This window comes from Staurois parvus, unplaced genomic scaffold (assembly GCF_062004578.1).
Source record: "Staurois parvus isolate SC_StPar_1 unplaced genomic scaffold, SC_StPar_1.0 ptg001865l, whole genome shotgun sequence".
NCBI lineage: Eukaryota > Metazoa > Chordata > Amphibia > Anura > Ranidae > Staurois > Staurois parvus.
The window spans coordinates 143,003-160,402 of record NW_028319661.1 but is presented as its reverse complement, the minus strand read 5'-3'; the positions used below and the strand labels follow the sequence as shown (position 1 = coordinate 160,402).

The 17,400-nt window shown below is 39.4% G+C and overlaps 1 protein-coding gene across 2 annotated transcripts in view; it reads left to right on the top strand.

Moving 5' to 3' along the window:
• Window positions 1-17,400, top strand: part of LOC149433997 (dedicator of cytokinesis protein 2-like) — a 104,909-nt gene that overhangs the window by 46,605 nt on the left and 40,904 nt on the right. For both annotated transcript variants that reach the window (XM_089664244.1, XM_089664243.1), the window contains exons 16-17: window positions 3,704-3,790; window positions 6,271-6,447. In XM_089664244.1, coding sequence (XP_089520370.1) covers window positions 3,704-3,790; window positions 6,271-6,447 — 264 coding nt within the window. The remainder of the gene's footprint in view (window positions 1-3,703; window positions 3,791-6,270; window positions 6,448-17,400) is intronic.

Genomic DNA, 17,400 nt, shown 5'->3' with positions numbered 1-17,400 from the left:
ACATTTATAGGTAAAGTTGATGCAAGGAATATCCGATTGCCTCCCGGGGGATCTAGAAGTAATTTTGTTTCCCTGCAGGAGCAAATTGGATCATGCTTTGCTGGGTTTTTTTGCCTTCCTCTGGATCAGCTGTGGGTATAGGATTATAACTTTTTTGGTTTAACTGGATGGATTTTTGTCTTTTTTCAGCCAGACTAACTGTGTAACTTCTTGAATTTTATGCATGAAGGTAAAAAACCTTCAGTGTGCAGCTCCCCTCTCAGCCCCCCTAAATCTTACTTGAGCCTGATCTCGATCCAGCGATGTGCATGAGAGCAACGGTTGTTCTGGGTCTCTCCCTCCTTATTGGCTGAGACACATCAGTGGGAACCATTGGCTCCCACTGATTTTGATTACAGCCAGTGAGCAGAGGGCAGGGCCGAACCATGCATGAGAAGAGGAGGATCAGGACTGCTCTGTGCAAAACCATTGCGAAACCATTGCACAGTGCAGGTAGGTATAATATGTTTCCTATTTCAAAAATAAAACTGAACCTTTTATTATCACTTTAAGAACCTGTAAAGTGGGGTAAACATCACAAGACTACCATTATAAAAACTACCAATAAAAAGAGGGGCAATTAGAATAATATCAAGAGAGTACCCTGTCTAATATTAATTTCTTTAGATGCTATACCTAGAGTGCTATAGTCCCATAATTTATCAAACGGACAACCACGTTTGGTTTATGTCAATTATTACTGTTTATACCAAGTTGAGTGGGAGGGGGGTAAAGGGGCAATCCACCTGTTTGCAATAAGTGAACTTGGTTTTATTTTTAGCCTTTTAAACTTTTTGCCCATGAAAATACACTGAATATTGCAGTGTGTTTTCATACAGTCAATTTAAAACATTGCCATTTCTGTTCTGTGTGTTTCAATGAAAATATTCCTTCCCAGTCTGTTTGGAGAGCAGCGCTCATCCTTGGAAAAACTTTTATGTTTCTATTATGTACCTGTTGTTTACAGCCTACATTAAATTAAATCATGTTATGGTCACTACTGCTCAGATGTACTTTTATATGAACATTGAAAATATGCTCAGCATGGTTTGAGATTATTGGGTCCAGAGAGTATCATTTCTAGTTGGAGCATCTGTAAACTGTACCTAAAAAATTGACTTGTAATAGGTTTAAAAATTCCTCCCTGATTCTGTTCCAGCAGTGCCATTATTCTAGACAATTTCAGGGTAGTTAATATCCTTCATAATTATAATTGTGTCAGCCCTTGCAGCTCTTATTATCTCTCCACCTCCTCATTAACACTGGGTGGCTAGTAACAAACTCCAATAATTAACTTTGAAATATGAATAACCATACGCAGCCATTCCTCTATTCCTTCCTCCATTAGTGTCTGACCCCTGTCTGACTTTCCTGCCCATTATATTTTAATTGTTCCTCCCCTCCTATTTTAAATACTCCTCCAGCCTTCCCATAAAGGCTGGCCATAGATGGTTTAAATCTTGGCCGATTCAGCAGGGGCCATCCAAGATTCAAACCATCTATGGGTGGGCTGATTGTACCCAATTCGGTTGTTGTAGGACTTAAGTACAACTAGCAGTAGGATGTTTACATGCTATTACTGCTAGTGGCTATAGCCACTACTAATAGGGAGTTCTACTGGCAGGGCAGTCTCCCCGATCCCCCCCCCCCGGCAAAAAACAGTAGCTTTGTGGGAGGGATTCCCCAATCAACACTGATTCTCTAGGATCCTGTGCCTTCTATGTATTCTATCATTGGTCCCAACATGGATCAAGAAAGCTGGGCTATGCTCAGCTTTTCCCAGCAGTTTGTAAACCCAGTTCACTCTGGCACTGAGGAAACAGCAAACCATTTGGTTGAGGAGATCCTGGTAACAAATTATTCTATCAGTCCTTCTGATCATAGAATCCCCAATTACCACAAACTGATTAGGCATTCCTAAATTACCCTCACCACCCTCATTGGAGATATATCTCTAATGGAACCCTGGATATACGTTACCATATTGTGCTATGCCTTTCATTTTTACAATATTTCCATTCATCAGTTGTGCTGCAGCTCACACCATCCATCAGCTGTTAGAGAAGAAAGAATTGTTTGTGAAGTCAGCTGATAAATGGTGGAGGGTTGTGTTAATAAATAAAGCTGAATATTTCAACAAAGTACAGATATTATTTTAACTGAAAACTCCACTAAGGTTTTTTTTCTAGGAACCTTTTCTGTGATATTTTGAAAAAGCTAACTCCAAGTATCTAAATATTCCTTCTATAAGGTACTTTAGAACCAAGCAAATCCAACAGGAAAGCCAATAGCAGAATTGATTATTTCACTAGGTTGGTAAAATACAATGATTGCTTCTAACAACCTATTGTAGTGGAACATCTACAATTGTATTAGTTTTAAATAGTATAGGGATGAGTTAGAACCTTTGTCAGGTTCGTTAGCTATCTGTGTCGATGCAGGGGAGATTCATCCTTTTTGCCTAATGTCCCAGAGACAGAAAGTGATTGGAAATCCAATATGTTATGTTCATCACCAGAATAGAAGGTAAAGAGAAATCTACTAATGGGGATATCTGTTTCAATGACAACTGTCTATGGAGGGATTTCCCCTCATTTTGTAGAGCTTTCCTCTCACTTCCTGTTGTATCTCTGGGACAGGAAGAAAATGGAAATCTCCCAGATGGGACAGTGAAAGCACAAAAAAGAAAACTTTTGAATAATTACAATATCATTTTATATTCTGTGCATCCTGGAGACAAAAAAACAAACACAGCAAAATGAAAAAAAATTGTTTGACCACTGTTAGTTTTAAAACACATATTCTTGTAGATAAAAAAATGCAAATATTGTTCTGTGATTTATTCTAATTTATAATGACACTAAAACAATGTTTCTTGTTACAAATGGTAATGCTGTTTACTAAGAAAATAAAGGCCATTTTTAAAATAATGTATTATTTATTATTCCATGTGATGTAACAAAGGCGAATGACTTCAGGGTGTACAAGGCATGCCAAATGTACTTTAGGGCATACCTTGTAAGCTCAAAGTCTGCAGGTGCCCACTGGTGGGAAGATTTGTGTTTATAGTAACATATGAGAAGATATTTACTCACCCTTTAAAGATTCTGTGACCTGCAACAACCCCTGTCCAATAGGGACAGCTTTCATACTTTTCCATAGACTTAAAACAAATTAAAACATCTTTTGTGATACAAACAGCTTGAGGTACACAATGTCACAACCTATTAGTTTACAAGGCAGTCTGAAAACTGTGAAACCTGTTTGTCATGAACGAGTCACGTATGTGCACCCTAAGGCCTATAATAGTGTGGAATAGACTTCAACAAGAACTGATCCTAGCAGATTCTAAAAATGTGAAATAGAGTAATGTGTATTCCAAAAAGCACAACGTAAAAAGCAAAAAAATTTAAACATTTAAAATGATAAACGTACATTAAAACATTCAGGATGAATTAAAAATATTTCCAAGTGTCATTAGGTCAGGAAGAATTATGTTTTCCTGTTAAAGCAAATTGAAATAAGTCTATATCATTTTTCCCCTTTCTCTGAAACAATTTCTAAGGATGCAATTTTTAACATTTGAATGTGATTAACATAAACCCTTTTATATGCCTTTTCTGGTTTTAACCATTAATGATTCATTATTTCTTTTATTTTATAGTCTATGTGGATTGAGAGAACAACTTTTGTTACAGCTTACAAACTTCCTGGCATATTACGCTGGTTTGAGGTTATATCAATTTCACAAGTACGTACCCTTTTCATATAGTTAAGTTTTATTTTCACTAGAAATCTATTCAGGCAATGATTTTATGTAATAGAGAACTATCTGAGAGACATAGTACTAATTTTTTCAGCATTCATAATAAATTTTGAATCAGCCAGATCTTTGGCATATAAAACAGTAGCTTTGCCACATCCATTTTAGGCTGCTATAGTAATTTGGTTTATAGCTATCTCTGCAGAGATTTGAAAACATCTAATATGCTTAAACTATTAAGAAAGAAAATCCTTACTATTTATCCCTGGCCATGCGGGATATCCTGCATGGTAGGGGTTGGGGAAAGACCTGGCAACCTACCCTGTAAAATAATTGCTAAGAGAATTCATGGAAGAAGTCGCTTGTGAGTGACGGTCCATGCAATCGCCAAGGGTCGGATATGACTGAATGGATAGAAAGAAAGATAGATACCTCTAATACAGACATAGCAGGTCCCAATGTCTCTAACTGTAGCCAACGTGCATATAAATTAAAACTCGCAAATCTTTTTCTGAGCCTGTTGTATTGTGATAAAATGATTCCTGGCTTCTTTAAATTGCATGCTAACTCATGATGGTGCTGCCTGGAACCTGAAATCTACAAAAAAAGTTTACATTTCAGGAAGAAAAAAAGCTCAGCTCTTTGATTCAAGGGATGATTCTCTGTGATATGTTATGCTAACTTACACATAATATTTCAGTTCCAAAATTTCCAGCGTGTCAGGTCATGGTCTCTAAACAAGCAATTCCTATTTTCTTTTTCCTTTATTTCTATCTGCTGATGTGGCCAGTTATTAGTCTACTTTCTGTAACAGACCAAGCTGTCCAGCAAATATGGCAATTAGAGGGTTGAGGCACTGACAGGGGTGCTGACAATAGTCAGCTTTCATTAATTTATTTAAAACTTTTATCCAAAAAAGGAAAACACACACCTGATGCTGTAACTGCATAAAAAGTGTTATCTGGGGTTCAGCATTAATTTATTAGTAAAGTCCATCTAAAACTGCTAGTCTAACACTACCTTCTCCCTAGATTGACAATGCTGTTGTCCAGAGATGCATGGCCGCCATCGGGGGGGAGCACATACAAATGTAGGAGGCCTGGGCGTCCTGAGGGGGCCAGCCACCCAGGCCTCAACCATGGCCGGGCCCCCCTCCCCCAGGCTGCTTTGGCTGCTCTGTGGGGAAAAGTGCTCCCACTGTTTTCTCGGTCCTCTTGTATTGGCCCAGCCAAATCAGCAGAGAGGAGGGGGGTGGGTGGAGGCCGAGTGTATCTGTAGCAATCAAAAAGAGAAAAAACTTTCCCCAGCCAAGTGGACTATTTCTTAACTTTCAGGTGCAGATGTCTTAATCTCCTGTGCCAAACAAGTACATTACAGCCCCATTCTGCCTGGCAGATTGCTATAGAAGAGGCAAGGACTGTAATGTACTTGTCTGGCACAGGAGACTACTACATCTGCGCCCAAAACTGAAGAAATAGTCCACTTTCTGCCTAAGCCACGTCACAAAGGGTACAAGAGTCCAGGAAGTCCTTTCTTCTTCAAAGTAAGATATGTGGCAGCCTTGTTGTCTGGCATTAGGTGAAAGAATGGACATGCTGCTATTCACATTCTGCAACATGGGACAATCATGTTCATGTTGTCCCAGGTTCATGTCCAGGTTCCTTCTGGGAGATTCTTCTGGCTAGGATGGCTGTGTGTGCAGGGAGGGGGGGGCTTCCATCTGAAAGGTGTGGAGGCACTAGAAGGACCTGGCTGTGTGTATTGAATGTGCCATCTTTTATTAACAATTGCCATATGGGGAAGTCTCTTTGCTGGATTGAACTGTCTCTTTGATATATGGGATATACGGAGATGTCTCTTTGCTGGATTAGAATGTCTCTTTGCTGAATATATGGAGATGTCTCTTTGCTGGATTGGCCAGTCTCTTTGCTGAATATATGGGGATGTCTCTTTGCCGGATTGGCCAGTCTCTTTGCTGAATAAATGAAGATGTCTCTTTGCTGGGTTGTGCCATCTCTTTGCTGGATTGGGCCATCTCTTTGCTGAATATATGGGGATACAAGAACTGATGACTTGGAATACACTTTTCATTTACATATATTTAGTTGTAAGAGTGTTAAAATAAAAGTGGGTGGACTGAAGGACTCGGGGCAGCCAGTGAGTGGGCCCTGGGGAATGTTGGTGGTCAGGCCTGGAGGGGCCGAGGCCCAAAGCTGTGTAAGGGCCCCCAAAATTTCTGATGGCTGACCTGCAGAGGTGTCTCCGTTGCTCCTCCATTCAGAGTGGAGACACTTTAAGACAGGAAATGTGTTATTGCCTGGATCGCTAGATGAAAATAGCACCCTTTAAAGAGAGAAATCTTTTGGCAGTTTTCACTTTACTGAACAGAGCCAATCTCTACTAAAGATTGTGTATTACACATGCAACATTTTGTTAAAATATTATTTGATGCATCCTTTTTTTGACAGACAACCATTAGCCCGCTGGAAAATGCAATTGAAACAATGTCTGCAACCAATGAAAAGATTCTAATGCTCATCAATCAGTACCAGCGGGATGAAAACCTTCCTATTAATCCTCTATCAATGTGTCTGAATGGTATAGTGGATCCTGCAGTTATGGGTGGCTTTGCAAACTATGAAAAGGTGAGAAAACAAATATATTTTTACAATGTAACTTTTTCTTTTCAATTCGTTTTAATAAAGTTTTTTCAAAGACAGTAACAAAAGATTGAACAACTGTGACATTAGCAGAAATACTATCACATACATGTCAAACGTATGCTGACTGGACACAGCAGTCAACATATAATCAACCGAGAATGATATCAGTGACATCTCCAAAATTAATACAAAAGTTAGAAAGTATTATGCTGATAATATGCCCAAAACTCAACAATGCACAGTTTGTTGCCCAACAAAACACAAATTGAACACACAAAAAAGTAAAGTTTATACAGTGAGAAAACAATCCAAAAGAACTTGGACAAAGAAGAGATGGAGTAGCAAGGAAGCTGTAACTCCATAAAGATAAAGGATCTAACAGAGTGCATCTTTTTTCAATATATATTTATAATATCCATTGTTATCAGAGGCCAGAGAGCTTGAACAAAACATTCCAGCGTAGCCATCTAGTATCAAAAACCTGTATAGTATGATTTGAAATTTCATACAGGTAATGAGAGCGTACTCTATTGACAACTTCTGAAGCTAAAGGAGATGTAGTGGATTTCCATGCTTTAGTAAGAGTTAATCGGGCAGCAATTAGAATGTGAGCAACCACTGTTCGGGATTGGACTGGAAATAAATTCAACGTAAGAATTAATAACGCCAAATGGGAGTTGGGATTCGTATATACTCTGGACACTGGAGAAATCAAATTAAACACATCTCTCCAGAAATTCCTTATGCACCCACAGTCCCATAACACATGTAGTAAATTTGCAATACCACCGCAATTCCTCCAACATAAAGGAGATGCATCAGGATACATTTTTGAAAGTTTATATGGGGTAAGATAACTGCGATGTAGGATTTTTAGGGAGCTATCCCAATGATTAGTGCACTTTGAATTACCTATATTACAGGACCAAGCCGCCTGCCATTCCTCTGGAGTAAAGGATCTATTCAGATCCCTCCCATTTTTCCACACACGCTAGTACGGAATGATCTGGATCATGTTGTAAAAATTTGTAGAACCACAATATTAGGGATAGCGAAAGTAGATTTAGATAAACCCATTAGCCAGGCACCCAACATTGCTGAGATAGAAGGAAGATAGGTACGTATTAACTTCGGAGAAATAACTTTTGCAATTATTAATGCCTGGAGGTCCTGAGCCGGGACTTTACTCCTCTCTATTTGTACCCATAACTTATCCGAGGGAATGAACCAATGTTGGAGTTGATCCAATAATGCCACGTAGTAATAGGTGGATATTACAGGGAAACCTACACCCCCCTTAGATTTACGTTTAATGAGAGCGGAGAACGGAATTCTAGGTTTTTTCCCTTTTCAAATATATTTTTTCAATGCAATATCTAGTTTACTAAAGTAGGAATGGGGAATGAGGAGCGGAATCGTTCTGAAAAAGTATAAGAGTTTAGGCATGATCAACATCTTAAAGGCCGCTAATCTGCCCAACCAGGAGAGCTCAGTTTTCCCAATTGCCAACAACTCCTTTAAAAGTGCCTGAAACAGTGTCTCATAATTATCTCTAAACACATTGGAAGAGGAAAAAGACACACATATGCTCAAGTATTCTAGATTTTTAGTGGACAAGCTATACAGGAACGTATCCTTAAGGCATTGTAAAAGTTTCTTTGAAATACCTATAGGAAGCGCATAAGATTTAGTAATATTGAGTTTATAGTAGGAAACCATGCTAAACGTATACAGAGTAGAGGAAATTACTGACAGGGAAGTCAAAGGGTCCGTTACAGTAAGTATAACATCATCCGCAAATAGTCCAATCTTGTGGGACATATGTTCTGTCGTTATACCGAAGATCAAGGGATTCAATCTAATTGAGGTCGCCAAGGGTTCCATCACTAGTGAAAAAAATGATAGAGGAAAGAGAACATCCCTGTCTAGTCCCATTTGTAATTGAAAAGGGTTCTGACAGAGCATTGGATGTAAAGACTTGCGCAGAGGGCACAGTATATAGCGCTGTAATAGCTGATTTGATGTACCCATGCATACCAAAGTTGCCAAGAGTAGAGTCGAGATATTGCCAATGAACTCTATCGAAAACCTTTTTGGCATCCAAAGCCAAAAATACAGTCTGCGAGTTACGGAGTTTGGAAATCCGTAACAAATTAAGCACTCTATGTGTGCTATCTGCTGCCTGCCTACCTTTACCGAAACCTACTTGGTCTGATTGGATAAGAGAAGGGTTCACTGTTAGTAATCTAGTAGCAAGGATTTCAGCATATATTTTAAGATCCATATTAAGTAAGGATATGGGGCGAAAATGCTGAGGACAGTCTGGGGATTTGCCTGGTTTGGGCACAGTAACTATAATTGCTTTCAACATCTCAGGGGGAAAAGCCGCCGTACTGGCTGCCTCCAGGAACACTCTATTAATATGGGGCAATAAGATGTCTTGAAATTCCTTGTAATATTCAGCAGTAAACCTTTCCGCCCCAGGCGATTTCCCCTTCGGTAGTGCTTTAATGGTGGCCCTCACTTCATTATCTGATATAGGTTGGTTCAGAATCTCCAACTTAGACTGGTCCAGTTTAGGTAGAGAGAGACCCTCAAAAAAGCTCTCAATAATACAATGTAACTTTTTCAAGTAACATTATCTTATAGTGAAAGTGTCGGCCATTTTAAATAATTAATACAAAAATATCTGCTTTGTGCCAGGCATCTTTTGGCCATGGTTTGGCCATGGTTTTCATGGAAAAAGATTTAGGTGATAAAGCAGAAGGGTAAATGCAAAGAAAATACTGTCATGACAAGGAACGCACTCAGCAACCATTGCCACACTATATTCAGCAATGTCTGGGTTCTGAACAAAGCCCTACTTCCAGGGGGTCCAGTACTTCAATTTAAGCAATTTGCAGGGTCTGTAGGTGTAGGTAGCAGTAGATTTGTTATGAGGAGGTATCAGCCAAATGATCAGACGACACTAATCAGATGACTAGTAATGTAACGTTTACTGTATGAAAACAAGGCAAATTGACATAGACCAATGTTAAAAAGGTTTTTAACACACATAAGACAAAGTATAACAAGCAGTGAAACAATTGCAGTACAGGCCTGCCTAGGGTGGGTCCCAATAAAGATACTAGGTGGCAGCACAATGCAGAATATGCGTATTGAAGAGAACTGAGTATGTGTGTGGGTGTGAATATCAACCTACCAAATTGAAATTCACTGACACGACATAAACATTTTACTGGCACAGTCAAGTTTTTACTGGCATTTCCAAAACTTAAAAAAAAATTACAGTTTTAAGTGCAAATTTAAGGATTTAGGCTAGAAACAAGTACAATATGCAATCAGCAATGCACTTTAAGGTAGATATTAAGGCAAAAAACATATTTGTTTTTGTATTTTCAATATAGTAAGTAGCTCAGGGACAGGATTCAGTGGGGCAAGATATTAGACACACACATATGGCCCACACAATGGACCTTGGCTCGGCTCCCTTGCACCATGACATGCTCGGCCTCCACCAGAGCTCTCTGGTGCTGCCCAAACACACTGTAGCAGGTACTCGCATAGTCTTAGCCAGCTCTGGACAAGAACTGTGCATGAGCTGAGTGTCACAGTCATATTTTTAACTGCCAACCTTTTCCTGTCACTGGCATTTACTGGCAGGAGAAAAGTGCCCATTTTTTACTAGCTGCCAATTGAAAATACTGACAGTTAGCAACACTGGTGTGTGGGGTAACACCTCTTTCACAAGCAGGCTGGCTGTAGCCGCTAGCCCAAGTGAAAGAATTCTGTGGCTTGCATTTCCAGGTAGCAGCAGAATTCCCAGAGATAGTTGTAAAAGAGGGAGTCAGCTAAAGATAAAGGACTACCCCACTGAAATGGTAGTATTCTTGGGCCTGCTGGCCCAAGGCCCACCTCAGTAATTCAGGCTTAGATGAAGCAACATGCTCGCAGGTACTCATCCAATGGCATTAAAGAAGGATCCGCCCACCTGGGTGTATTCAAGAGTGCTGGGTATAGTGCAAGCTAACTGGATTTTGTAAATGTATTTAAAACTACCTTTAAAAATAAACCACATGTAATACATGGATACCGGACTCCGTGCATCACTTCCGGTCCATGCTGTAACCGCTGTGCACCCTGAGAATACTACACTATGGAAGTCTTTTTCATGTGCTTATTCTATTGAGAGCTCTAGCCATGATTGCATGAGTATTCATAACATCTTAAAGACACAGGCACCTCAGACACTGTTTGGGAAGATATGAACTGACAGCCTTGGGCAGAACCCACTGGACAAAGGCTGCAGTGATATATTGGAAATTCTGATTTTTTTATGCTGGTGTTGATTGGAGGTGACAGTTCTGGGAGACCATTGGGAGCACGTGGTGTTGTGAAAGCACAGAAAGCATTCATGTGATTCATATTTGGTGTTGGATAGAATTTATTCACAGATGGCAAGAGCATTTACAAGTGAAGAATTTTTATAAATGGACTGCACTATGAACTTTATTTTTTGATTTGGGTTTTCTATGGGATGTTTATGATGTAATATGGAAGATTGATGTGGTTTTGGATTAACCTCCCTAGTGGTATGATTATGTCCATATTTCTCTGCTGAAAGCGGTAAATTTTTTTGCATGGAAATGTGTATTTTTTTTATTGTAGGCCTGTAATTCTCAGGAATAACTCACTGAAATCTGTCCGAACAAGAGTCTTGTAAACATTCCGGGTAGGATAAAACTTGAAACACAAAATCATAAATTATCATTTAATAAATAATCATAAAAGTAATATAATAATAATAAATTTAATTCAATAATATAATCAAACCAAAAACACTGAAATTTGAAATATAGCACCAAGTTCGCACATCACTGAGCAAAGTCGCAAAATCATTTTCAGTGTCTGATGATGAATTTCCCCACGAATCATTATCACTCAATTCTGCAAGTGGTTCTGATTTACTATCGCTGTTCTCTAGCCGGTCTAAAACCGCTTTTGACTTAAAAGGACGCTTTTTGGACGCCCTGGACTTTTCTACGTTTCCAGGCAGAAAGAACAGTCAAAATGCAGGCAGGGCACAGGACAAAGCAGTAGGGACAAAATGTATGTGAAATGGTTTGATACAGTAATGTTTTACTATGTCAAATTCATTTCTAAGAAAATGACAGTTTAAAAAAATTAAAAAATTTACCGCCGTTCTGGCCCCCGTACGTCCCGTTCTTCCCGACGCTCGCAGGGACCGGAACACGGAAGCTGGATGCCGGCATCAGCTGGAGGAGATGGCCGGGGACGCGGCAGGGGACACATCACGGGAGCGAAGGACAAGGTAAGCGCTGCAGGGAATCCCTGAGCAACGCCACATGGTAAGCCCGAGTGTAGCTCGGGGTTACTGCTTTTGGTACTGAAACTTTACCCCGAGCTACACTCGGGAATACCGCCAGGGAGGTTAATAGATCCTTTATGTAGATCATCACGTATTTATTTTATGTATTGAACATTTTCAAATTATCACTGACTGTTAGAAGCACTACACATTTTTTAGATATACAATGGAGTGCGATTCCTGTCCGAATCACATGCCACATGTTTCCCTTCAGACGAGGGGTAATTTGCAGTGTACTATGAGCCAATCATTTTGTGTGTCTCAAATCGCACTGAACCCACAGGAAAACCACATGTGATTTGAACAGGAATCGTACCGCATTTCTGTTCAAATCACATATGATTTTTTGCAGTATGATTCGAGCCCATTCAGTTTTTATGGGCTTAAATCGTACCACAATTGTATTGATTTTAGGTATTGAAACATTTGCACTTGTATATTTTCTTCATAAATATGATTCTGGGCCAAATGAAATGAATGTAACACACAAATTAACCACTTGCCCTCCGGAGGATTTACCTCCCCCCCTTCCTGACCAGGCCATTTTTTGCGTTATGACGCTACGCTTTTTCAACAGATAATTACGCAGTCATGATGTACCCTAACAAAATTTATGTCCTTTTTTGGTGGTATTTTATCACTTCTGGGGTTTTTATTTTTTGTGATATAAACAAAAAAAGACAGAAAATTAAAAAAAACAACTATACTTTTTACTTTCGATTATAAAAATATCCAATAAACTCAAATTTCGTCATAAATTTAGGCCAAAATGTATTTTGCTATATGTTGTTGGTAAAAAAGAAATCCCAATAGGTATAGATTAATTGGTTTGTGCGAAAGTTATAAAATTATCCAATAAACTCAAATTTTGTCATAAATTTAGGCCAAAATGTATTTTGCTATGTGTTATTGGTAAACAAAATCCCAATAGGTATAGATTAATTGGTTTGTGTGAAAGTTATATTGTCTACAAATGGTGGTATAGATATTGGAATTTATGCCTTTTTTTTGCTATACGGCACTGCGCTAGTTTACCTGACAATTGCAAGGTCATGCAATACTGTACATAAATGAAATTTATGTCCTTTTTTTCACACAAATAGAGCTTTTTGTGGTATTTGACCACCTCTGGGGTTTTTAGCGCTATAAACAAAAAAAAAGATATTTTCTAATTTCTGTCATAAATATATTTAAAAAATCTAATTTTATCATAAATTTAGGTCAAAATGTATTTTGCTACATATCTTTGGTAAAAAAAATCCCAATAACTGCGTATTAATTGGTTTGTGTGAAAGTTATGTGGGCACCCATGATCTCTCCATTGGTATATGTGCGCCTACTATGGAAGTTCTATTAATAGTTCCTACTATGGAACTATTGAAATTTTAGAGTTAGGGCCACTGTATACAGAGGACCCTTGATGCACGACTGTGGCTTACGTCCTGGTTGTTGGACTCCATGAATTTTGGACTTCATGAATTTTCACAAATTTGTTACGATGCCCAAAAGCTTAAAACTAAATGTTTTTGTTCTATGCACATGCCCATTACATGCTTGACACTGATGATCCGTATGGAGTGGGTATATGCTGTCTGACCTACGTTTGGAGGCTGTGGAGGAGGCTGGAGCGGTTGCCATTTGATCATATGTGTGCCTTATTTGACCACTCTATATCATGATGGTCAAATTTATCTGGTAAGCCTCCCTTGAGCATTGAGTGGGATGACACTTGTTGCACTTGGATGTATCTGATCACCATATTAATTGAAGATATATAACTACACTTAAGGATATTTTACACTGAGTGGGGTGATATGTGCTGCACTTGGACATATATGACCATCCTAGTGTTTGAAAACATATGAATGTATTTAAGGACTTTTCACAGTGTCCTTTTGCACTGGGACTTATTTATTCCTTTCACAGTGTTATTTTTGCTTTTTTTGCTTTTTATTATATCAATTAAGTTATTATATAGTATTCACATATTTACAGCAGCACTTTTGGGGTCCTGTACGCAGGTAGACTGCCAAAGTCTCTCACATGTGGTATCCCCATACTCGGGAGAAGTAGCAGAATGTATTTTGGGGAGTAATTCCACATATACCCATGGCATGTGTGAGCAATATATCATTTAAGTGACAACTTTGTCATTTTCCAAAAACTTGTGGTAAAAAAAAAAATTCTTCTATTGACTCAGCATGCCTCTCAGCTAATAGTTTGGGGTGTCTACTTTACAAAAAGGGGTCATTTGGAGGGGGTCACTCTTCTAATCACCTGAAGACCAAGCCTTTTCTGACACCTTTTGTTCACATGAAAAAAAATCAGTATTTTTTGCTAGGAAATTACTTTGAACTCCCAAACATTATATATTTTTTAAAGCAGAAACCCTAGTGAATAAAATGGTGGGAGCTGCAATTTTTTACTTTACATATTAGTCAACCAGTGTTTTTTCAGACACAGCGGATCACCGATCCACAGAAAGAACCGAAGATGTTGGCTCGGTCATGTGATCAGCTGTGTCCAATCACAGCTGATCACATGTAAACAGGGAAATGCCAATCGTCGGCATTTCTCTCCCCACGAGCTGTCACACTGACATCTCGAGAGGAGAGGAAAGCCGGTAAACGGCATTCCTCGGAGGGGACATGTACACAGATCATCAGAACACTGATGATCAGTTTGCCCTGATGATCTGTGTAGCCCCAGCAACACCACCTGTCAGTGTCCATCAGTGCCAGCTCTCAGTGCTCATCCATGCCACCTGCCAGTGCCCATCAGTGCCACATTTCAGTGCCCATCAGTGCCACATCAATGCCACATATCAGTGCCCATCTGAGCTGCCTTTCAGTGTCACCCATCAGTGCCAGTCAGTGCCGCCTATCAATGCCAGTCAGTGCCGCCTATCAGTGTGTATCAGTGCCCGTCAGTGCCACCTATCAGTGCCTCCTAACAGCGCCAGTCAGTACCAGTCAGTGCCGCATATCAGTGCCACCTATCAGTGCCACCTATCAGTGCCATATATGAGTGCTGCCTTTCAGTGCCCATCAGTGATGTCTGTCAATGCCCATCAGTGCCACCTACCCGTGCCTCCTCATCAGTGCCCATCAGTGCAGCCTATCAGTGCCCATCACTACAGCCTCATTAGCGCATGCCAGTGAAGGAGAAAAATCACTTATTTACAAAATTTTATAACAAAAACTAAGAAAAAACTTTTTTTTTCAAAATTTTCAGTGGTTTTTGGTTTAAGAAAAAATAAAAAACCCAGAGGGGATTAAATACCACCAAAATGAAGCTCTATCTGTCACAAAAAATGATAAAAATTTCATAGGAGTACAGTGCCGCAATTGTCATTCAAAGTGCAACAGCGCTGAAAGCTGGAAATTGGCCTGGGCAGGAAGGGGGTATAAGTGCCCTGTAGGCTAGTGGTTAAATAGATACCAAACATAACATGCTTTAAAACTGCACCGTGCAATGGCGACAAACTGCATACATTTTTAATATCCATAGTCGATGCTTTAAAAGCCTTTACAGGCTACCATTTTAGATTTACACAGGAGGTCTAGTGCTAGAATCACTGCCCTCGATTTGACATTCGTGGAGATACCTCACATGCATGGTGCAACCGCTGTTTACATACCGCCATTGGGTCAACGTTTGCACACACAGTTGCACGCATGGGGGAGGGGTGAGGGTGCTTTTTTTTATTTTTTTGGGGGGGTTAGTTATTTTGATTTTTTTTTATTCATTTTACCCTGTCCCTTTAATTTTTTTTTTGACCACTTTTATTGCTATCACAGGGAATGTAAATATCCCCTGTGACTGCAAAAGGCATTGATAGGTATTCTTTTTTGAGAAATCTGGGGTCTATTAGACTCTAGATATCTCCTCTGCCCTTACATCATCTGATCTCATCAAGATCAGTGTAATCAGATGCTTTCCTAATTTAAAAATGGCGGTGTTTATAGCCTGCGAAACTGAAGTGATGAAATGCTCGTAGCTTCCGATTTCTTAGACTATAGAGATGATTGGCACCATTCCGGTCTCCAATCAGCTCTATGGTCATCTGGTAGAAACACCGGTTGCATTCTCAGGTTCCCCCAATGGCACGGCACTGCTCGAGAAAGCCATGGAAGGCAGCAGAGGGCATCTTCTCCCGCTGCTTGTAAAAGAAATCCTGCAGCTAATCAGCCATTAGAATTGTTTTTACATGAAAGTTGATCGCCGGCTGAAAAAAATTATACCAGGATATGCCTGCAGCTTCAGGCATCATCCTGGTATAACCACTCAAAGTGCAATGATATACCAGTACATCACTGGTCCTTGTTGGGTATATATGCCATGTTCTTTTTTTTATGCAGCCTGTGGGCTGAATGCAAAAAAGAGAAGAAATGTTTGCAACAAAAACTGTGTGGTATGCCCACTATTAGACTATACCGCTCTGCATCCATCCATTTCTAATGGCGGGCACACATTCCTCTATTCACATCAATCAATGTGGATGAAGAAATCACTGCCAAAAAAAATTATAAAATATATATGCCGAAGCATAGGGGCCATCCACCCACTGGCCAACCCAGGCCCCCATGCTTGGGCATATATGCTCTTTTTTAACTGTGGATGAAAAATCTCATCCAACAGCACTGCACACACTTGCTTATGTATATTCTGAGAGCAAGACCCTGTTGCTGTCAAAATAAATAGATTAGTGCTGCAACGGAATGGCATTCCTGCAAAGAAAACAGCAATGGTTAACAATAAAACAGTAACTCAATAGAACAACTTTTTAAATTGAAATATGTACCAAAAAATATTATAAAATATATATGTCAAAGCATATATCCATCCACTTGCCACCCCAGGACCCCATGCTTGGACATATATGCTCTTTTTTTAACTGCGGATGAAAAATCTCATCCAACAGCACTGCACACACTTACTCCTGCAAATAAAACAGCAATGGTTAACAATAAAACAGTAACTCAAAAAAACAGTAACAGTAAAACTGTAACAGTAAAACAGTTACATAGTTAGTCTGGCTGAAAAAAGACAAAAGTCCATCCAGTTCAACCATTTAAAAAAAAAAGTTATAATCCTATACCCACAGTTGATCCAGAGGAAGGCACAAAAAAACCCATGAAAGCATGATCCAATTTGCTCCTGCAGGGATAAAAAATTCCTTCCTGATACCCTGAGAAGCAATTTGAAATTCCCTGGATCAATTTTACCTATAAATGTTAGTATCCAGTTATATTCTTTGTATCTAGGAAAGAATCCAGGCCTTTTTTAAAGCAATCCACGGATCTGGCCAGAACCAACTCTTGAGGGAGTCTATTCCACATGTTCACAGCTCTCACTGTGAAGAAACCTTTCCATATTTCTAGATTAAATTTCTTTTCCTTCAGATATAGAAAGTGTCCACTTGTCCTCTGTGATGACCTCAGGGTGAATAACTATACACCAAGTTCACTATATGAACCACTGATGTATTTATACATTTTGATCATATCCCCCCTTAATCTCTTCTCCTCAAGAGAGAATAAATT